The 23,782-nt window shown below is 33.8% G+C and overlaps 1 protein-coding gene across 5 annotated transcripts in view; it reads right to left on the reverse strand.

Moving 5' to 3' along the window:
* LOC122520840 (amphoterin-induced protein 1) overlaps window positions 1-23,782 on the reverse strand; it is a 251,722-nt gene that overhangs the window by 27,354 nt on the left and 200,586 nt on the right. For 4 of the 5 annotated variants that reach the window (XM_043641145.1, XM_043641143.1, XM_043641144.1 and 1 more), the window contains one exon: window positions 19,124-19,290. In XM_043641145.1, coding sequence (XP_043497080.1) covers window positions 19,124-19,199 — 76 coding nt within the window. In that variant the 5' untranslated portion in view covers window positions 19,200-19,290. Of the gene's footprint in view, window positions 1-19,123; window positions 19,291-23,782 lie in introns of those variants that run through there. The other variant, XM_043641147.1, reaches the window with a different exon arrangement.

The following is a 23,782-nucleotide window of genomic DNA, read 5'->3' on the forward strand; positions in this document are numbered from 1 at the left end:
TCTCTCTTTCTTTTTCTTCTTTCTTTTCTCGTCCTCTTATTTTATCGTACCTCCACGATTCGCTCTCACAGAAGGAACTTAGCACCTCGCTTAGGCCGCAGAATTGATTCTCGCGCGGAGAAGAGAGAAAGCCAGTGTTTATTCAGGAGCACTCGGGAAAGTCTCTACATGGGCCAAGATTGAACCCGAACTATTTTCAATCAGAGTTCTTCGAAGGTTCCATATCCTTCTCTTCGTCTCATTCCATTGTACTCTTCGCAAATCGAATTCAATATTCGCTATAATATTCTCTTGCGTCCTGTAATCTGCCTCTTCATTTTCTCTATCCTTTTTCAATGCAGTTTTATGCATTAAGGCCGAATCGAGTTATACCACTATACGAACTTGCGACTCTGATCGAAATGAATCTTATATTATTCCCTTTTTTTTAAATAAAAATAATCGAATGATCCCAACTCAAATTAGGAAATCTAAATCGTAGTCGTTTAATCTGATTATCGAGATATATGTATTCTTTATCTGAAACGACTAGAGTTGAGAGAAAAGAGAAGGAACGATATCGAAATTATGGAAAATGGGATAATACAAGGTAGAAGGATTTTGATCATTGTAGCTTACTCACGTGGTACATAGAATCGACGCAAAGGCAATTTTGAAAGCCGTGGAACGGGTAAACGGTGAAATCGTTTTTACGCGTACTACTGCTTATTGCCGGTAGAAAGAAGAAAATAAAAGAACATAAGAGAAAAGAAGAGGAAAGCAGGCAAAAAGAGGAGGATGCAGAAAGATCGAAAGACCTTTCAACTTTGGATTACTCTCTGACCCCATCGTTCGAAATATCTTCGTTTCCTTTTGAGATAAGGCTCCGACCGGTGGAGCGGGGTAAAAAAAAGTCGAAAGAGAAAGGGAGCAAGTAAGGGGAGAATGAAGGGGAAAATAAAGAAGAGGACAGCGAAGAAACGAGTTTATCGTCGTCCGTGTCGTAAGTTCAAACGACTCTTCCTGCTGTCGGAACGACGACGAAAGTGCGGGAGGAAATGTTATCGTTTCTTGTCAAGAAAGAAAGAGAACAATGGGAAGATAGAAAGAAAGAGAGAAAGAGGAAATATTCGATCTTGTTCGTTGAAATATCCGTCCATTGCGAAGGTAAATAAAACTACGAGTTTATCCACTGCTCGAATTTTCGCGCATGCTTTAATTCTCTTGTAGTCCATTTCTAAGTAATTAAATAGGTTTAAGGAGCATTGAAGTAATCGGTTGCACGAGCTTTCTCTTTTACCTTTCCACTCGCATATCTCTTTCTCTCTTTCTCTTTCTCTTCTGTATTTTATGTCTCCACGCTTTTGAGGATTACAAGAATTTCACGAAAGCTTACGTGGTAAGCCTTCACAGAGTCGAAATTCTACGAGCTAGCTTAGTTTTCGAGTGCCGTTTGTCGACGAGTGAAAACGAGCAAACTTTTTTTTCTTACCAAAATTCACGTAAATGTGCTACTGCCAGTTATCTAACTGGTACCTTTTTTAAAACGTTAATTCATATTTAAACGGTAAGTAAAATTGAATTTACGGGTTATTGTTTTTGTCAACGAGCGTTTCGAAAAATATTATTTGATTCGTTAAATCGTGTCTCGTGAACGAACGGATTAATCCTCGAAAAATAAAAACGACCGAGCAAACAATTATTACAATACTTCTTTATAAAATATATTGATGAGAATGAGGAAAAAAAACCCACGTAAGGGGAAATTTATACTTTAAGTCACATTCGGTGTCTTCGATAGCTCGATTCTAACAAACCAGCTATTTCGTCGAGCGCGATGCGATTTTACGCTCGGGGAATAATTCCAGTATGGGAAAATTTCTCGCCTATTTATTTCATTGGATTCATCGTTTACGAGATACGAATAGAGCTAGGCAGTTGGGCGAGAGAGAGAGGGGGAGGGATTGCCAAGGGTAAGACAATAAACGTCCGTCGACGAATGTCGCATACGCGCATCGTTTTTCCAGACTTACGCGATGACAAAAGGCAGGCGACACGTTATGTGAAAAGGGAGAGAAAGTGAGAGGGAAAAAGAGAAAAAATTACCTTGTGTTACGTCTCTGCAGTAGCGACGTTTAATTAGCCGTACAAGACTTAATTTCATCCATTACACTTTTGTAAACGTTTTCGACGTAACTCGACATACAAATGGTTCAACAAAATGTAAGCGAGCTGCAATGAAATTAAACACTTCTTTTTTTACTCGAGCTAAAACACATTTATTTTTCTTTTAAATTTCTATCAGTCATTTAGCACTTGTTAGAACTTATTTTTCGAATTAATTGTTGAATGATGAAAAGAGTTTCATGTTTTTGCAATATATATTTTCTAATCAATGATTATAATAATTACTCTGGTAGCAATTAAAAAGAAATTCTGATAAATTAATAACATTAATAAAGTCGATAATAATATAAAGTTCCACAATTTCAAGTATAATTTAAAATAAACGAACGTTAACAAATAGCATCTATGATACCTATGGCAAAGTAATTCTGAGCATTGATATATATTAGCGAAGAATTTTTCTCTGAGACATTTAAAAGAAGAACATACGAGGGACAAGCACGAAAGCTGCGGCGTCTCATCGATCGTAAAGCTTTTTATCGCTTTCCACGCTCGTATGCCTACGCGCTATATGCTTTCTCATTGCATGTTCTTATTAAATTAATGGAGAACGAATTAGAATTTCAAACGTTAGATGTGTATTATGCGAATAAGTACTAATTTAAAATAGCCAGTCGCATTTTAAAATAAGATGGTCAAATTAATTCCTGTCAGATTCATTTAAGAAAAGTTTTATAATTATTTTTGATGTGGAAAATAACACGAAAGTTTTTTAAATCTGAAGATAAGGTAAAGTGCACAAATAGATATTTAACTATTTGAAGGAGATAAATATAAGTAAAAATAGCTCGGACATTGAGTTAGCATTTGAGCTAAAAATAGTTTGTTCAATTATTATACGTAATTATTACGTTTTTCGATCATCTTTCGAATATTAACCACTTTAGCACGAGCGTCGACTATAATCGGCAGCCAGAGACGAACGCGAACAGCCAAGCGTCGACTATAATCGACACAGATCTGTAAAAAAGCAAAACGGATTCGTCGTCAATACACAGCAAAATGTATTGTGCGCACTATGAGTGCCGGCTGTGGGCAAAGTTTCGAGGCCGGTAAGCACCGTACCGAAGCGGTTAACATTTACATATGTTACATATATGAAATTTACACAAGTTTGATAATTTCAAAAATTGTTCTAAATAATTTGAAAAATTCCATAATTCAGTAACCGAATTCAGTAACCAGCTGACATATTTATTTTTATTATAAAATTTTTTTATTAAATTATCTATTTAATTCTATGAGAAAAAGAAATAAAATACAGAAAGTAATACTGATGAATAAAACGATATTATCTTTCTCTTTATATTATAAATTTCAAGTCCTTATTAAATGAAACAATGTATAATATTGTGTAAGTGTATCTTAATTTTTAATATTCCAGGATTAACTGGACTTACAAGAAGAATACAATTCATTCATTCAACTTCATAATCTTGAAGACAGAGATTTAAACTGTACTATGATTAGAACACTCGTCAATAGTCATTTTACCACCAGTTATTAACCAGAACGCCTGCAGATTTAACAGTGACCCTTTTCCTCCAACACTTTTGATGTAGCATGAAACGCCACGGATCCATTCATAAACCTCGAAACCACGGAACATCGAAAAGTCGGTTGCCAAAAGAGTGTGGTGAGCAGACGAAAATCGGTTGAAAAGTTAGGAAAGAGAGGTAGAATGGTTGTAAATCGGTAGCGAGACCGCGAATCCTGATTGACATCGTCATTAGGCTCGACTTGGAGCTTATCTGGAATCCAAGTATGCGTGTAACGTGCATGTGCATGATCGGTGGACGTTGCAAGGACCGGTACAGACAGGGAAGGGAGCAACGAAGACAGAGAGATATTAGGAGGGATAGAGACGGATAGAGTGGGCTCGAAATGGTGATAGTTGGAAGAAGAGAGGAAGAGGAGAGAGGGTGTTCTCGATATGATTAATGCATCACATGCGTGGTGTTCGTGTGTAGAGGACAGCTGTGAGTGACTTGTGCTCCGCCCAACCAACGTCGATTTGACCGAACCATCCCATGTATATGAAACCGCATATAACATGGATATACTTACGTGGACGCGTGTAACGACGTACATACACCACCATGACATAGTCCTATTTCTCCTCTTTCCTCTCTACGATATCAAGTTTAACCTCTGCCGAGACGACCTGTTCAACACCTATTAACTCTCACCCTGTTTATCGATATACAGGTCTGTTTGCGAGAAATATACGTGCACCGATTAACTATCCGAGGAAGGATTTATTGAAATAGAAATATTTTAGATTATAATATAACATATTATATATAACGAAGGTTTCCTCAATATGTTATTATTCATATTATGATTTAAATTCTTTTTTAGCGAAAAAATATTTCAATAATTTTTATAAAGGTGTATCAAAATTATGAACGAATCTTTAAAAAGCACCAACTTCTTGGTTTCTTGCTTTTAGGAATTTTTTTCTATTTTTTTTTCTTCAATTTTTTTTTTCCTCTACGTATCTCTATTCTCTTTTACCAACGAAAGTAGCTTCACTACTGTTATATTTTTCAGTATATTTTCCGATACTTTCTTTCTTAAAAGATTATTTTTTCCTTCTTCTAAGAAGCATCTTGTCGTCTTCGTTTCAACATCGATTACCTCTTAGAATGTTTCGTAATGTAGCTTTTCATTATTTTTTTGTACAATAGATATAAAGAGAAACGTAATCGAAACTGTTTTCATCAAAGAATAACAACCGAGATTGCAGTTTTTTGAATGTAAATGTAAGAAAACAGTAGCTTTAACGAGCATTTTAACATAGAAATATGATATTTTTTTTTCTCGTTAAACTTTTCAGAGAGAGGGAAAGAGGGGGAGAGAGAGAGAGAGAGACAGACAGACAGACAGAAAATAGATCTCTTTATACAGATATATTTGCATTCATAAATGATTAAATCGTTAAAATATTAAAATTGAAAAAATATTAAATAAAATAATAAGAAAATGAAAAAAATGAAAAAAAAGAAAAAAACAAAAATCTTAAACAGATATAATTTTAACTAATTCTTTGTTTGGTTTCTTCAAGCGATCATATTTCAATATAGCCTCAGAATATTTACTATCATACCAGCAGTGACGCGAAGATCGAATGGTTGCAACCTGGATTTTAAAAGCTTTCAAGACTTCTAGAAAGTCTACGGTCTGTTAACTAACTATAACATGGACTTCGAAAAGCACAATGACAGTTCTAGACGTAGCCGTCGGTAAAGGGAGATGGATACATAAATAGATAGATAGAGACAGAGATAAAATGTGAGAGAGAGAGAGAGAGAGAGAGAGAGAGAGAATGAACGAAAGAATAAGAGACAGGGAAGAAAAAGAAAAGCAGAACTAAGAAAGGCAACATTTTCAACGTTGTGTTAGTTTATCGCGAATCTTTGTTGAAAGCTTTCGATATAAATCAAGATAAATGATAGTAAATATAATTTATATAACAAATGCTTTTACGATGGTCGAGATACTGAATGAGAAAATTAGGTTTTCCCTCGGGTATGCGAATAAACATAGGTACTGCGTAAAGTGTAGTTTATTACAGGGTATAAAATTATTTAGAAGGACGCCTAGCAAAGGAGAAATAAAGTTCTCATGAATATGGCGTTCACATGTTTTGTTCGCATTCATAACTCGTTAGAAATGAGACAGAAGAAGAAGAAGTAGGGGGTGAGTGTGAGGCGGAGAAAAGAATTCTCTTATCCAAGAGAGGAAACTGTTGTGGCAGTTCAGTACTGACTAAAGTTACATACAAAAAGTTAGGTAGGTATGAGCTAACTGAGGCAAGCTTGAAAAAAGTTTTTACATGAAGTGAGCGAGTCCAAAGGAAAACGATATAAATACGTAGCTTAATCTTACTGACGCCGTCATTGAAAAAGCATTATTTCGGTATTCGTTGACAAGGGGAGTCGTTGTAAGCATTTTAAAAGACAGAAAGTAAAGGGTTCAAAAAGCATGACAAAGCTTTGCTTGTCGCTGTTTCGTTTTAAGTCTCAAAACATATACAATATGATTTCTCTTGGGCCAGTTCTTTTTGTTTTAAATTTTTCGGTCTCATAAATACTGATAGGAAATTGGAGCAAACATGTAATATATATGCAATTGTAGACACTAAGAGATATGTAATGAAAAATGTACAGGCCACATAAACGATAATTTGTAATACGTTACTTTTTATAAATTTTCCTTACATTTCTTTTTCCTCATTAATTGCTCAACGATTTGGTTGGCTAGCACGAATGAAACTGGGGAGAAATTTTACTTCAAACGAGCACGTCGCTTAACGACTGAAAGAAGCGAAAATGGTAGTTGAGGAGAAGGATGAAACGAATGCTTATCGCAACGTGTATTTTCCGCGGTTCCCTCTCCACATTTCTGTGAACGTTAAAGTGCCGCACGTACCTTTAATATGTCTCGTGTCCCTACTCGCATTCCTAACATTTCGAATAAGTACGCGGAAGTACACGGATTCTCTTCCACCGTTGAAAGAGCAAATGTTACGTGTTCGACTGGCCACGCGATGTAAAAGGGAAGATATCGATTTATTTGTTTTTGTCATTCTTTCTCTCTCTTTTTCTTTCTTTGGTTTAATCTCTACTTTTTTGCCTCATGCGTGTTATGTACTTCGCATATCAAAGCTCTCGTTATTCCTACATGAATTGAATCATTGATCCGACCAGCCGAGTTTTACGTTATTGATATCATTGCAAACTTCGAATAAAAGCGAATTATCTATATGTATATCTATCAATAAACTCTTTGATGCAACAATGTTTTACTTCACTTATGTGGATAAGTTTGTTATTATAAAAAGTAGATACATTTTGCATTTTTTTATCGATTTAATCCCATTCTAATTGGATTGTGTAGAATACTATTAAAGTGATATTTAATATTCATCAGAAAATAATTGAAATATCTTAATATAACTTAAATTATATCTCAAATGTCAACATCGTAGGTATATAACTCATATAATTCTTCAATATGTCAAGAAAGCAAGATGATGAAACAGAAACTACAATCTAGCGAAATAGGAGCTTTCGGTAGCAATTACTCGAGTTTCGAAATCCAAGTAGTAATGAGCGATATTTGTCGGACTAGACGACGATTGTTCGTTGAATATCCTTGAAGTTTAGATTTGTTTTGAACAAATACATTAGCAGGTTTACGATCACCTCTTAACTATGATTTTGGATTATATGGATGTCGTGGTCGTTTTAGCATTGCCTTAGCTTTCGATAATATACTATCGATTAATGAAAATATGAATAAATTCTTACATGTTCCTAAAGTTAAAATCCACTTATAATGATAGAAATGTATAGTTCGATAGAATTTTACTATGTGAAGAGAATAAAGAGGTTAGAGAATGTTTGTATACGTTGACCATGATATAAATATCAATCGGTGCTAAAGAACGCGAGGTAACGTAGGTTATCCGCGGTGTATAATTATCGGTTGTACGGCACGCGTCCAGATTTTCTTTCTCTACTGGGAACAGAGAAGATTGTATTTTCAGGACGGTAACAGCCGGCAGGCAACTTTAACAGCACGGAGCCGTCATGTGTGAAAATACGCGTGCTATGGTCTCGGTTGTCTGATTGGCTCGACCACCATAGAATTTAACCATTGTACAAGAATATAAACGCGTGTTCTTCCCTCGAAAAGATATGTACGATCGAAAATCATGGTTGATCTAGCCTCCGAGCGTATTTCAGCAACAATGAAAAAGATCGTTTCCAATTTATGAAAATACCGGAAAGATAACACATTACAAAGCGAACATTCGGATAACAATGTATTTATAAGACGAAGGATATTACGCACGATATAGTATCAAAATTATTCATCGTTAATATTTTATATTATAATAATTGTAAAATTGAAATATTAGTACAAATTTTCCCTGATATACTTGTTTCTCCATTGCTGATAGACTTTTTACGCAATATTAAAGAATGCAATAATTCGATGAAAATTTTTCTTGCTAAGACATTGATAAATTCCCTGGGATTTGCGTTGAATCACGATCACAGTGCGTTTTGGTTTATTCTTGTATTTCAATATGGGATTCGTACGTGAAAGTATTTCTTTTCCGGTAAGTTTGGAATGAATTCTCTTACGTTTTCAATATCTCACAGTCGAAAAGCGTATATACCAACGTATTTCTAACCACCACTGTCGTTCTTTTTCTCTGTGAGTTCCTTGGTATTACGAAACACGCATAACACTTCTTGTCACAAGGTTCACAAGCTTTGCATTAATATTATATTATCTATCTTGATTTATAGTTCTCGTAAATTATATATTTTCCATAATCATTAAGGTCGAAGAACTTTAATTTAAGGGGTTATACGCAGTTAGGATTTTCAAAAAATCGATTTTTTTTTTTTTGCATTTTCGGAATGTACATATATTTAAGTATATTCTCTGAAAATTTCAAATCGATCCGACAAATATTCTTCACTTCATGTAAGCTGCAAACAAAAATTTTTAACTATGTGTAAACGTCTCTTTGAAACTTTAAACGCGTTTTTCTCAAAACGGTATTTTCAAAGTCAGTGATCTCGATTTTGCAAAAACGGCTTAACCGATCGGTTTCAAATTTTTACACAATCTTCTTAGATATATTCCTCAGGTATTAAGTATAAGGAATAATTTTTAAAAAAATTTATTACTATTTTTTTGTAACAATTTAGAGCGAAAATTTTAGTCAAAAACAACAACTTTTTTTCAAATAGACGCCATTTTGTCAAAAATCAAAATTTTTAAAATTCCTCTCGTTAATACCTGCATTAATCTATCCTTTAAAAGAATCCACCATATTTTTTAATTTCGGATAATCCAAACCGCCAAAATGGAGATCACCGCCAAACGTCTTTTTTTAGAGGACGTTCAGGAAATCATCTACAGGAGCAGTGCAGATTAATCGACGCGCTATTGTATTCTCAAAAGTTCACTCTATTTGAATTACCAACAATTTTTTTTGAGAAATAAAAACTGTTTCTAGAAAAAATTCATGAAAATACGTCTTTTTCGAGCCTCGCAACTGCGTATAACCCCTTAAATTACATTCCGAAAGTTTGATGTCCCTTTCCATCGATCGAATATCTATTGAATATAATATATTTCAAATTATTTTCGGTAATAACGAATGCAGATTTAATAAAATTGTTTGTTACGGTCTAAGAATTATATTAAATTTTATAGTTGTAAACTTATTCTTATCAAAAGTTACAAAAAAAAGTGCTAAATAAGAATAATTTATTATTATTTTCACGGATTATTTTCGAGCAAACATTGTGTTTTAGGAGAGAAAAGTAACCACAAAGAAACAGAAAATTGTAATTATTATTGTACTTTTTAAGAACGACAGATATGACTCGAGAAAAAATGAGTATTACTTTGATAAACATTTTTATTTCTTAACTTCAGAGAAATATACGCTTAAAGCATTAATTATAACAGCTATAAAACGAGATTTTCAACACTTTTTATTAAAAAGACGAAAAATAAAGAAAACAAAGGTAGAGATTATAATGTAGCTGGAATTAAAAAAATGTTTCAAAAAGAAAAATGAATATTTCATAGCAATGATTTATATAACAGAGAAAAAATAGATAACAGAGAAAAAGATAAAATAAAGTTAAGAAGGGATGCGGCAAGTTATACAAATATTCTATAGAAAATATAGCTATGATGAAAACACACAAAGAAATGATACCTTTAGAACGCATATAGAAAAAAGGAAAGAAAGTTAGGATCATTAATCGCATAGTTGTCCATTGATATCAGTCTTCCTTGACAGGATCGCTTCTCGGAACAAATTCAATAAGCATGTAGACACTATCGAGGAAGAGCAGGGTCCCACATCGAGATTACAGAAAAGCGCGAAAAAGCACAACGTAGGATAATGGTGGTTGATAGTAATGGAAGAAGAGAGAAGGGAGAAGTAAAGGTTGAATCGTCGATAAAAGCGGCATACACAGAGCCATTAGAAGCAATCGTTGAGCGAAATAGCACGACCGAGGAAGCTTCGAAGGGAGGCGGGAAGAGTTTAGGTCATGATATGCGGGAGAGATCGAACGACGTCGTTGGGAAAGGAAGAAAAGAGAAGGAAAAAAGGGACCAAAATGTATCCACGTATATCGCTATGAATCATAAGAGACACGTGGCTGTTCTACTGGATCGAATGTATTGGGTCGTAAAGCTGTTGATAGCTTTTCCTTTTACCCTGGGTGCGCGTACGTCACTTCACGGCAATATCTTTTGAGTATCGCTAAGATTTCACCCTGGTGTTTCATCTTTATGACCTGTCGTCCTGAAGATTGTGAAAGAAAGCTTCCAATAAAGAGAAAACCCATCCTCTTTTTCTTTTAATTATCTTGTTCGAACTTTACCAATCATCAGGAGTTTTTTCATCCACTTGCTTTTTTTCTTACTTAACACATTTGTCAAGTCTACCAGCGCGAATCGTTTTTAACTAAATATAAGAACGTATAAAATATAAAGCACGATAATAATATTTATCGCAATAATTTATTTTCTAAGAAAAAAAAATATATATTTTTTTCATATATCATTTTTTTTAAGAAAAATAAATGTAATTGATAAGAGAGATAATATACTGAATCAATATTTCCGCGTATAAAGCAATAACTGAACTTCAAGAATAGATAATGAATTTTGCAAAGCAATTAATTTTTAGAGATGAGATACTTAATTGGTTTTCTTTAACAAGAAATAGTAATTAAACGAGAAAAAAGAAGAGGAATTACGGATTCTGTCTCTTTAAGAAGAAATAGGTACAATCAAATATTAATTATTAATTAATTCTCTTTATATCTTTTTTCATTTATTAACGATGTTAAAATGATTGAAATTATCGATCCAAACTTTTTCATACAAATAAGAAGTATCTAAGTTTCTATATCTATTATTCATTAATTTCACTCATTGTCAGTATAGATACATTTTTATAATTTCATAAATATTATCATAATTTGTGATTCTACTTTCATTGTTTAAGAAAACATTAGATATAACGATTGAAATTCTAGTAAATTTTTATTGTTAATAACACCGCAACGAATTATATTATCAGTTATATATGTCAATTATATTATCAGTATTATCAGGAGTTTTAATACATAAATAAATGCAATAACGAAGAATCAATTGTTCGTTAGATAAATCAATAATGTTCCGAAAAACATTAATATATTATATAATAACAAACGTAGAAAGAAGATAGTATACCTTTTATGAAATTAATGGTTAGTAAACAACGTTTAATACTCATAAGAAGCTTAGAAATTTCATATCATAAGACAACTTAAAAGGATTTAGCAGCTAACATAGATTACGCGTCAATATCCCTGTTCACACCGGTGCTATTGCGGTATTAGTCGTTTCGAAGGGACATCATTTTCCATCCGTAATATCATTGGAGGCTCAGTACGTGCGACCTGCTAATGGTGATCTACCGGATAATATAATTCATTCTCACGCACATGTGAACGTTAAGGGAAAGAGAGAGAGAGAGAGAGAGAGAGAGAAAATAGGGGAGGGGGTTAAAGAAGGAAAGAGCTGAATAGACCCGATAGTTACGAACAACCAATGATTTACTGGTAAAACGTTCTATACGTGTCCTATCTGGTTTTACCTATGTACGTATTATATACATGTGTATATATATATATATATAACATATATACATATAAGAATATATATATATATTTATATATATCCTTCATGCATGATGCATATACATATATGTACGTGTAATATGTGTGATTTGTACACTACAAACAAATGAACGAACGAATGATTCGTTTTAATGTTACGGTTTCCCAGAATAATAAACAAACATTCAAACGAAGTAAAATGAGTAGTACCTATAGTTATGGAAAGTCCATTGAAAATTATTACCTATTGTGATTAATCAGACACCAAAGTGCGTAATTTCCGGTCTGCACTTTCCTCTGATGAAGCTGTTATACCATTTACCGTAGATTAAATTCAACAAATGAGAATATATGACTTATTTTAATCGAAATAAAAAAATCGAGCATAATTTTTGTTCTTCGAATTCTATTTTATTGAATTTGTCTTCTTTTTTATATTTTAACAGTAAACTTACCATGCGTGGTCAAATGACGGCGTCTTGTTATTTGTAAAAATGAGGTACTTTTAAAAAAATGCGTTGGAAATGTATAAAGTATACATTAATCATTTCTAAATACAAAAAAAATACTTTGTTCACTATCCAATTGACTAAAATCTCATTCTATATTAAGATATATGTTTTTTTAAAGCGGTTATTTGAGTGCTCACGGTAGAAATAGGTATACATGAAGATTTAGTGTTAAAAGTGTATATTTATAAAGATGAAAAATCATGGAAACGAGATTTAGTAACAGTTAAAACGATTTGATGGAATAAATTACGCAGACCAATAATCAATTTGATGTATTAATGTATTCAATCAATACGATTTCCGACTATTGATAACTATTTTGTTACTTCAAAATTATAAAATTAAAACTATTTAAGATCTCATACATATCTTTAATATTTAAAGGCATATTTAAACGGATATACTATTAAACTATCCAATTAATAGAGGCAATTATATCATTAATGAAAATTTTCTTAGAAAATAAAATTTTTATCCTTTACAGAAGATTAAAAATGATAAAGTCACAGCTTTCTTATCTATAACACAATATATTTATACATAAAATAGTATATGTACTTCTTTTATCCAACCTACACACTCCATAGTGATTATATGTTAAATATACAATAATGTTTAACGTTGAACCTGATTATGATGGAAAAATTGATCAGCGGTGTCTGGGTTATGTGCCTGCGGGCTATTATAATAAGTAAGTCGACATTATTCATTTTGGATCGATATTATTTATCATTTTTTAACAACGTTTAAGTAATTAAATATTTTATAAACGTACGAGATAAAATGGTATTACTTAATAGAAAGTTCCTAAATGAACGAGTAGGTTAACGGATAACAACTTACAATTAGTTAATGAAAATTAATGAACATCAGTGAGGCTAAAGAGACAATACTGGTGTGGTAGCATGGGTGAACCTCGTGTAACACCCACGAGACTAGAAAGCGAGTTTGTAACGTTAGTACGGTTAAGAACCTTCGCTTGAATTATTATTGTCAGGTCACGAAGGCGAGCTAAGACTATGGACGTTCTCCAAAACCGAAATTTCAGCTGTTCACCAGTTATCTTACCGTTTCTCTATAGTCGAACGCGTTCTAACCTCTAACTCTCTTCTCTTTCTCTTCCCAATACTCGTTGTCTTCCCTCTTGTTTCCTCTTCTTGCTATCCCTTGGCCTCTCCTTCCTGCGTCAGTACCGGTAACCAGCCGCGGAAACTAACTTAGCCCGAGCCGTCATTTCCGGTTAGTGGGCATAGCTGGTTATGCGAGCCGAACCTTGTTCGACTGTAATAACGCGAACTAATTGAGATAGATCTACGGATCTTGCGCTTCTAAAAGCACGAAAAACAACCAACTACGTTATACTAATTTGCTTTCTCTCTCTCTCTCTCTCTCTCTCTCTCTCTCACATTCTCTTTTTCTCCTTATCGATCGATTGACTCGAAGAGAGTATTAGTTATAATGATTTTAGAATTTACTTTATTTTCTTACTTTGAAGACGAAGTATAGTTTATTAATATTAAATATTTTTTGCATCGTATCTTATGTGTGTTTTAAATTATAAATTTATTATAACATTATGTAAAAATATTAAAATTTATTTTTATATTTTTAAATGTCAAGTATTTTTTTTTTAAGACGAAGTAGAAATAATTATAATTGTGATTGAATGAAACTATAATGCATGCGGTTTAGGAATTTGCAGTGCTCCAATAAATACTTAGGAGCGTTGGAATTAATATTCGATAATAAGCGACATCGGCGAAGCATAAATCTTCTATCGGAGAGCTATTATATCCGCTTAATCGGTGGTAATAACGTGAACTATATCAGCATAATCGCGTAACATTTCTGCTTGATTAGGTTTATGACGAGGCACTTTTCGACAATGCGTATCGGCGAATGGAATCGATAGCAGTAGAACCAGTTACTAGACTAAGTTCATGCTCTAAATTTGTAATTATAAACCATAGATATATAATAAGCTAATCCAATTATAAAAGATTTAATTACAATCTAATGATAAAATATCATGAAATGAAAAGTCATATTAGTATAGATAATGGAAAATAAATAAATTTTCTCGTAGGAAGTCGAAAATGAAATAACAAGAGTTAAATTAAATAAATTGTTTTAATTTATTTAATATATAAATAATTGTGACAATTTTTATTTAATTTAACTCTTATTATTTTATATCCAACTTCCTACGAGAAAATGTATTTATTATTTATGATGGATACGATTGATGACTTAATAATGGAAAATATTTCTCTAAATAATAAAAAATAAATACAAGAATATAAATTGTAGATAAATTACAGAATGAAAATCGTCTTTTCGCGATTACAAATTCACGATGATATTATTTTTCTTTCCTTTTTATTATATAGGACAGGGTCGTTAAGTTTGAAAGTAGAAATAGTCCCTTTAATTGTATTTATACTAGGCGCCAAACTGTGTAGTAAAATTTATACATGTCCAGTTTACATTATTGCACGAGAGGAGAGAGAGAGAGAGAGAGAGAGAGAGAGAGAGATAAAAATAGACGGGAGAAGGGTAAAAGAGAAAGAGAGGGCGAGCAGGAAGTACTATAAAGGCTGGGACGTTATTGACATTGTCAGTTGTAAAGTCGGATATATTGCGAGGTGACTGTTTATTCCTGTCTGAAATATACGTGCTATAGTCAGCGTGCAACTACGGTTAACGGGGTTAGAATGAATAATGCACCAGATTTTTCAGCAGTATCTCGAGCTATTATTATGATAAAGTATCGAAGCTTGGCCGGTGTGCCGGCTGGTAGAAAGGACATTACAAAAAGGGAAAGAATTCTCGTTGTTACAGGAGCGATCGGTGGTGAACGTAGTTAAAACGATCAGATTCTTTTCTTGTCTTTCTTGTCTTTCATGCTCTTGTACCCTGGTTAGAACGGAATTGTAAAAATCTATTGAACTTTGATATTATAACGGTGAAGATTGCGAGTAAAATTATAGGAAGTTGGTATCGTAAGTAAGAAGGAAGTTCGAAAACGCTGTAGCTCACGTCCCAGTTAAACGATCTCGGATTCCAATTTGAACTTCGCCATATTACTTCGAGTCGAGAAAGCTGGTAGACGTTGTCCGGGAGGAATTACACGAGCCCTTTGTAAGGAGCAAGACTTGCCGCGCGTGTTCTCGCGATTCAATTTAGCTTGGGAAAACGCACAGAGAAATGGCATTGTTGAAAGAGGTGGAAATTTTTGGTTGGAAAGAGGGAAAGACTTCTGGAGTTCGACCGACTTCTTCTTTCTCGTTTTTGATAAATTGCACGGTCTTTTCATTTCTGATTTTTCTTATAGTCAATTCATTCTTCTTATTTTTCTTCTTCTTTTTTCTTTCTTTTCCATTTTGAGTTAGATCGTGACTGTTTCCACATTTTCTACAAGATTTGACAAAAATCATGAACGACGACTCGACCGCTAAGATTAATTTATCGTTAAGAAAATAATGATCGTAATAAGAAGAGCTTGTAATAAGAGAATCAAGCTACCTTTGCACGGTAAACTGATATCAAAAGGATCTATTCTTGGATCGTTGAAAGACGACGTCACAAGGTTCAAATTTAACACGTTACAGACATATGACAAGCTTCCTCATGTTGATAATTGATGCAAAAGAACAGCTTGTTGTTTGCATAGACATGCTTGTTAATAAAATATCAGCTTCGCAGCATGCTATCAGATCCGTTTCATAGTAAAAACTATTTTCTTAACGTACAGTCGTTAAGCTTTCTTTTTCGATCGGAAGAACTTTAAAAACGGCATATGCAATGAATCTCGTTAAAATCCAAAGCGGATCAAATATTGTCGGTTGAAAGTCTGACAAAATTTCGAATGACTAATGAACATACATTTATCGCGGACGCGATGTAAAGTCGACCTGATTTTTACGTAGCGAACTGTGTTAGTATTTTATGAAAATAAAAAAGTTAAAAGAAGAAAAAGAGCAAAAACCTACATTGAATCACTCTCGCGTATAAATCCGAAGCGGCGGACATGCAAACGTTGGCGTTTGCTTACTTTTAAAATCCGCTAATGATTCGTTGAAATTGTAGGTGCGCGCGCTCGCGTATATACGTGAATGCTGACAAGGTGGTGGTTCGTAGGTGGGGTAATAATCGCCGTAATGACAAAACAAATACGGTACGTGCACGTGCACGTGCGCTGTGCTCTCTAGCTCTCTCGTCACGAAATGTAAGCGGCATGCGGCACGCGCGTCTGGCTCTTCCTTCCGACCGCGTATTTGCGCACCGGTTTCAGTTACAAATCCACTTCGCTAAGCACGCATGACATACACATATGACGCCTACATATGACCGACATATACGACGGACAAAGATATCCCTTTTAATGTACGGCTCTTATTTTCTATCGTCGATTTATCCTCTACCATACCTTTAATCTTTTCCAACGTTTTTTTATCTTCCAAGATATTTCTTTCAAGATATTTAGTAGGAAAAACGATTCATTTTATGATAAAAGAAAAATAACGCTTTTATTAAAACAGAATTCGATTTCTCTTTCGAAAATAACTTTTGAAGTTCGTTAATCGTATGTAACGAGATATAAGCTTTGTCATCGATAAAGATTAAACAAATAGAAGCATTTTTTTATTTATCTATTGTAAGCTCCAAAATATCAAATAGACATAGAGTAAATTGGATATTTGTTGCAAATAGAAATATTTTTGAATAGAAAATATTTGAAATAACAAATCACAATTGCTAACGGGTGGTCGATTGAAAAATGTCTTTATATTTTTTCGATCTAACGAAGATAACTAACGAACTGAACGTCGGATCTTATGCATTAATTTTCAACTTATAAATCTCCTTAATTCCTTCTCGTATATTCGTTATAACTGACGCGTGGAAAATGAATATATTATTACTACGATATAATCGAGCAAACGATAGGAAGTACTTATTTTATTCTCGATCTTTTGTCGTTAACTCCTCACTGACAAATAATAGTAGAGTAGCATATTGCGTCGCTATTTCGACTAATTTGATCATTAACTTCCAGCATCATTAACCACAACTTCTCACGCAACAACGTTGCCATGAGTCTTTAATGTAACAGTTGTAGACTGCGAACAGATTCAAGGCGAATGTAAGATCATATCGAGCTTTCTTACAAGCCACCTTAACGTAACTTAAGCTAAGTACCTTCGACGACGGAAGTACTTTCATAAGATGCAAATTAAAATTAACGTAAAGCGAAGGAATATTCGCAAACGAGAAAGTACGCTTATAGTTCAGTAGACTATCTATTCGTGTAGTAGATATTGCCAACGATATTTTAGCAAAATGATAGTAGAAGCAAGAGTTATACAAAATTGATAGGAACGTAATAATAATTTTCAACAAGAACAACGCTTTAATGTTGCGCCATGTTGAATTTTACTCTTCATGATCGTTTAGAAAGAGAGAGAGAGAGAGAGAGAGAGAAAATGGAAATGCGTTGCGGTGTACCACCTTGGCCAATAATTTCGGCTCTTACTGTAATATACCCGGCTACGTATACCTATACATATCATAGATACTAGCATAGTACACCATTGACCTCATAAGAGAACATCTTATGGCTTCGTTTATTCTATCCATTTCTTTCTCTCTTTTTTTCTTTTTTATCTACACATTCTTTCTTTCTTCTCTTTGTTTCTATTGTTTTTTCCGCCTCTCAGTGTGTGTAGTTTTCTTTCTTTGCTCGATTACCCTTTCTTGTTTTTCCCCTTTTCTCAAACACACCATTTCTTCGATTACCCATATCGGATCGTTGCTATTATTTTCCATGCAATTGCATTAACACTATTGATACAGCTCGTCAGCTGCATGATATCGTGTGGGAAGAAGGATTTTTTCTTTCTACGGTTAGTTCGATTTTCTCTTTTTTTCTTCTAACTTATACAGTTTTTTTTTTACTTTATTTTCTATATCCTCTGATAGTTAAACTCTGTGTTCTTTTCAAGGATATAATAATACTAAGCTAACGAAAGAGTGTTGCAACGCAAAGCCTTCCTATATACATATACTCTATAAGACGTAAGGTAGTTGATTTTATCGTGCCTTTAGTTCTCTTCTTTTCTATTGCTTTCGCAACGAAAATCATGTGTACTTTGGCAAAACTAATACGTGGCCTAAGAAAATCAGCTTTCGCGAAGGAATATCGTGATGGAAATAAGAAAACGAGCTGAATCGACGAGAAGACGACAACTTTCCTAGACGATCATCGACATATGGATGATACGTGACTCACTTGAGGTTACATATTCGTAACTTTCATGTAGGATAGATATCAATGTGTATACACGGGGTCTCGATATTGAGTTTGTCGATAAAGTTCTCAGAAGTTACGATCCTAGAATATCTTCTTGGCGAACTTTATTGAAAAGTTTCTAAATAAAATTTTTTCCGATAATTATCGTTAGAATGTATTAATAGATCAGAAAAAGCGTAATGATGATTTTAGAAAATTGAATTGAAATTTCTGAATAGATATCCAACTAAACCGATATAAATATAATCTGAAACAATAATTGCAGCTTTCTGTAAGAGATTCACGAAACAAGAGTCTTATGCGAGTCTATATACTCGTTTAACTTTCGAAGATAGGTCTTTGAAAGAACACGTGAATTATCGAGACACCTTGTATGGATAGCATAAGATCATCGTGGTGGGTTTACTCACGTCTATCGAAATTTCCTTGCCAATGGGTCGTTGTCTCTTCACCGTTGGTGCTGCCACGAATCGATAGTCGGTGCATCAATGTGTCGCTCTTGATACCAGCCGTCCAAGGTTCCAAACCTTCCTCGTAAATGTTGTCGATGTCTTTACGTGGGCGGGCAGAAGCGTCACTGAAACAGGGAAAATAGATAGATCGTTACAGAACCGCGTACCCGACGGCTTTATGGGCCAATAAATGTTCTGGGATCCCACCTCTCTTCCTTCTTCGTCTAAAGAAGCTTATTAAAACCCATCCCCGTTTCCTCATCTGTCCTTTTCTCTTTCCCACATGTACGTTATCGCTTATATCGATTCGATACGATAATGTTTCTGATCGTACGGTGATCTATGTTAAATCATTGGATATCGCCCTAGAGATGGCTCAAACGAGTTAAGTTTAATAACAAAATATGTAATTATAACAAGAATTTATTGATTGAATGCAAAAAATTGACGGATCAATTTTTACTATATTGCTTTTTTATTTCTTGTATTCACAATTTAATAAGTTATGTAACACGAAAATAGCGTTGACTAAAAGAAAAAACGAATTAAATGAAATTGTATATATATATGTTACCAGCAAAATACAGAATGCCTACGAAATGTGTGAAATATGAATACATTTCCTACATTGCCGGCTAGTTTTAGGCATTATCAACAATGCTTAGACATTCGGTAGAATGCCGGATTTCGTACTTTGCCGGTAATATATATACAATTTAAACTGACGTCGAATACTATTAGGAATATCAACGAATACTTTCGTAACTTGTCATAACATGAGAAAGAGAGAAATAGATAGAGAGTAACGATATCGTGCAGTCGTTCGTTAAAAGAAAAACCAGAAAGCTGCTCTGGTTGGATTGCTGAGGTTTCGGGCTGGTAAGCACGAACGGATTCGAATTTCGCGTTTCGTGATGTCGAAGTGCGCGTAACACGTGCGACGTATGTTTGGCGAAGGATGAACGAAAAGAGTAGTGGTTCTCTCGTTTCGAGACTATTTCAATTTGTTCACGACTGGTAGCTCGTCGAATGAAAAGAAAAAAGGAAACTGTAAGAGAAAGGGGTGACACGTTATAAAGTCAAAATGTTCGAAATACTAACGACGTACAATGTACTTTTCAATCGATCCGTATCTAACTTTTCACGATAAAACATTTTTTCTTTTATTGCAAAAAAAGAAATCGTAGATATGAATGATTAATAATTCGGTATTATTTTGATGACAACCAGAACGAAAATTTATTTTCATTTCTTTAAGTGCATTTATTATTTAACGAAATTTGCAGTATAACTTTTACATAATGAATTCTGCGAGATAGTTTCAAACAATTTCGGAATGTACGAAATATTTTGTTAATTACATTCTTACTAGCAAAAGGACAAGGGAAATATTGATAATTTCCAGCTTCTTTCTTTGTTTATTCGTCCGAAAAAGCTTCCTTACTTTTCTTTTTCCCACAGAGTACGACGTTTATCACACCAAAGAAAGATCGTGCGTAGCATGGATAGAATGCAATTTGAATATTTACCACAATTCTTTTCCATTCCTACTTTTAAAATTCTCCCTTTGCTCGTAAATCAAATTCTTCGCGCTTTGTTGGATATTATTTAGTCATATACATCGTTAAAGTAAGTATGTCTTGATCTGTACTTGTATTTTTTATCTTTTTCTAACACCTTAACGATAAAACGAAATCGCTTAACTATGAATGTCGAGAAAGAATCACCCTTATATTTTGTTGACCCTCAAAGAACTAATTCCTTACGATCTACAAGCGTAGCTGATATCTACTTCCAGCATTCATGGCTAAAATAGCTTTTTTACAGGGATAGTGTATCGTATCGTAGTGCTTCGGTTAAAATGACAAAGCGATACAGATCCAACACCCCTTCAACAGTTTCCAACCAACGTTTCTCGACGCACAGTTCCCTTCGTCTAGCATCGACCAGACGTCTTATTCTTTACGTCATTGTCTTGGCACCCCTTGCCGTTGGCAAAGCGTACTTTTCGACCCGAGGAAGATCACGCGACTACGATTACAATAGGCTTGCTTCCTCGACCATCGTGCCAACCCTGACGACAACAACGACGACGACGACGACAATAATGACAACGACGACGATGACAACGACAACGATAACGGTACGTTACTCTCGAAGGAATAACCCTTCTTCACGAAAATGGTCCAACTTACGCGTCACTATCTTCTTCTTTTCTATTTCGAAGGATATACTTTGATATATATATATAGATCTTGTATATATGGATATGTATTTATATATGTGAAAAGAAAAAAGATTAAGATTGGGGTCATTGTAAGCTGCTCAAAAACTTCGAATATGTTCACCTATTGTCTACCCTTACTTTCTTCTTTTCTTTCTTTCTTCTTTTCTTCCTCGTTTTCTTCTATCCTTCCTTTTTTCTTTCCCCTAACAAATCGCCAACTATTTTGGTCTCGTTCATCCTTGACACGAGCCTTTTTCGCGTGGTCCTTTTTAACCACGTTTAAAAGCACTCTTGAGTCTACCCTATCCCACGAGAATACTTTCCAGATGGTTCGTTGCTACACAGGGCTCGTCGCCTTTTTATTGCTTTGGATAGTTAGGGTTTCGGCTATGTACCTTCTTCGAAGGAAACGTTCGAACTGAGTAATAGCTTTGCTATGATCATAAAAGGATACGAAAATGGACTTCAGGATGAAGGATAAGAAGTTCTATTAATTATTGTCTGTGATGTAGATTTATAACTTTTTTAATATTTCATATTTAATCGCATGAAATGATTTGAATTTAAATTAAACATTTAATATGAAATTTCTGTATTATCATGTAATTGTATTTCTCGTTATCTTTTTGATATTTGTATAATTTTTCAATATAGAGACAGAGAAAAATAGACCTTACATGAAAAGTAAAAGAAAGAAGAAAGAAGATTGGCAAGATTTTACGAGAGGATCGTCCTCGTTGAAAGCCTAGAAAGAGATATACTCTAGAATTATGGTCGACGATCCAGCAAGGTATGGCTGCTTTTTCAGAAAAAGCCAGCCAGTGGACATGCTCGAAGAGGATGGAATCCCCGACGACATTTTCCTCCTGCATCTCGTCTTTTCTTGAGATAGGAAAATAAGGCAAGATGAATTATAGCTCTTCGTTGACGGAAGCAACGCGTTTGTTCAGACATTTATACGTGAACTATCATCGAGAATGCGATTAAATAATTAATTTTCGAAAAACCAGATGCTTCGCACTGTTTTAAAAATTTCTAGGAAAATACTTCAAATTTTATTTTTATCTTTCATATTTTATTTTTATTTTTTATAATAATAAATAATCTAACTGTGATATCACGTTTAGGTATATGAAATTAATTAAAACAGATTTATAAGTTACAATTACTATTTTAACGAGCATTGAAATATTGATACGTGTTTTACTGCTATTTCAGTCAAGAAAATGTTTATCGCTGATCTGAATATATACAGAGAAATTAATTTTAATAACCACGTACTATCATAGAAATGTGTATCGTTTTCGAGGAATTTGTATATAGATATAGATTGTATATAGATAAAGCTAAAGAAAACTTATTTCGTCATAAGTATTTCAAATATTTCTACACTGTTGAGTATGTCTCGATATCGTTATCGTAACTCTAAAGCTTCCAGTGAGTCATGGCAGAGAATATTGATTCAGTTAGATCGTATCCATAAAAAAATAAAAAAAAATGCGAAATCAAATTTTACTAAGCTTCACTATTTTTTTTATTCATTTTATTTTAATATCTACATAGTATAAAATACTTTATTATTTTGGTCGAACGATTTTATCAAATAATTACAAAATATTTAAGTACTTACTTAATTTAATTCGAACGTTTATTTAGTTTTTTAATCCTACGATTTCTCCACGCAATTTCACTAAATTTTTGAAAGGAACAACCACAACAACTGCATATCAAATACTAATAGTTGAACAGAACAAAATACACGATAGCGCCTTAAGTTGCTCGTAAGTAAATAACGAGTGTTATCGGTCGATACGTTATCATAATACTCGGTTACTCACGTTACCGAGTTCAAAAAAAAAAAAAAACTCGCAGAACAATTTTTCGTACATCGACAAGTTACCATGAATGAATGACGAATAGGTAACTTTTAGTACTGATATAATGCATAAATTTTGATTTCATTTCTTTCTATTTAAATTTGTTAATTTTTAAATCTTTTAGGAAAAAAAGATTTGAAGGAACGTTTGAGATAGTGAAACGAATAAATAAGCGTGAAAAAAAGAACATAGACGTTTGCATGTAAAAGTTGGCTCGTAATGCTTTTCAGTACGATCAGAATATAAGGGTTAAGCCTATAAAATTGTTGAGCGACAAGGAACAAGGGCAGCAATGTTGCCCGACCATGAATCACAGCTCACACGAGGAAACTTTTTTCTACTCGCGTTTCTACATGCTACCGAGCGAGACGTAAACGTGTAGATAGATGTATAGATAGATAGAACATGCGCTCTCATTGCACTCTGTCTATACTCGTTTAAGTCTATACTCGAGAACTGGAAGCATGCGTGCATGTCCTTGCAAGCATATAAAAAATATTTTCTCTGTGCACG

This window comes from Polistes fuscatus, unplaced genomic scaffold, assembly GCF_010416935.1.
Source record: "Polistes fuscatus isolate 324 unplaced genomic scaffold, CU_Pfus_HIC Scaffold4, whole genome shotgun sequence".
NCBI lineage: Eukaryota > Metazoa > Arthropoda > Insecta > Hymenoptera > Vespidae > Polistes > Polistes fuscatus.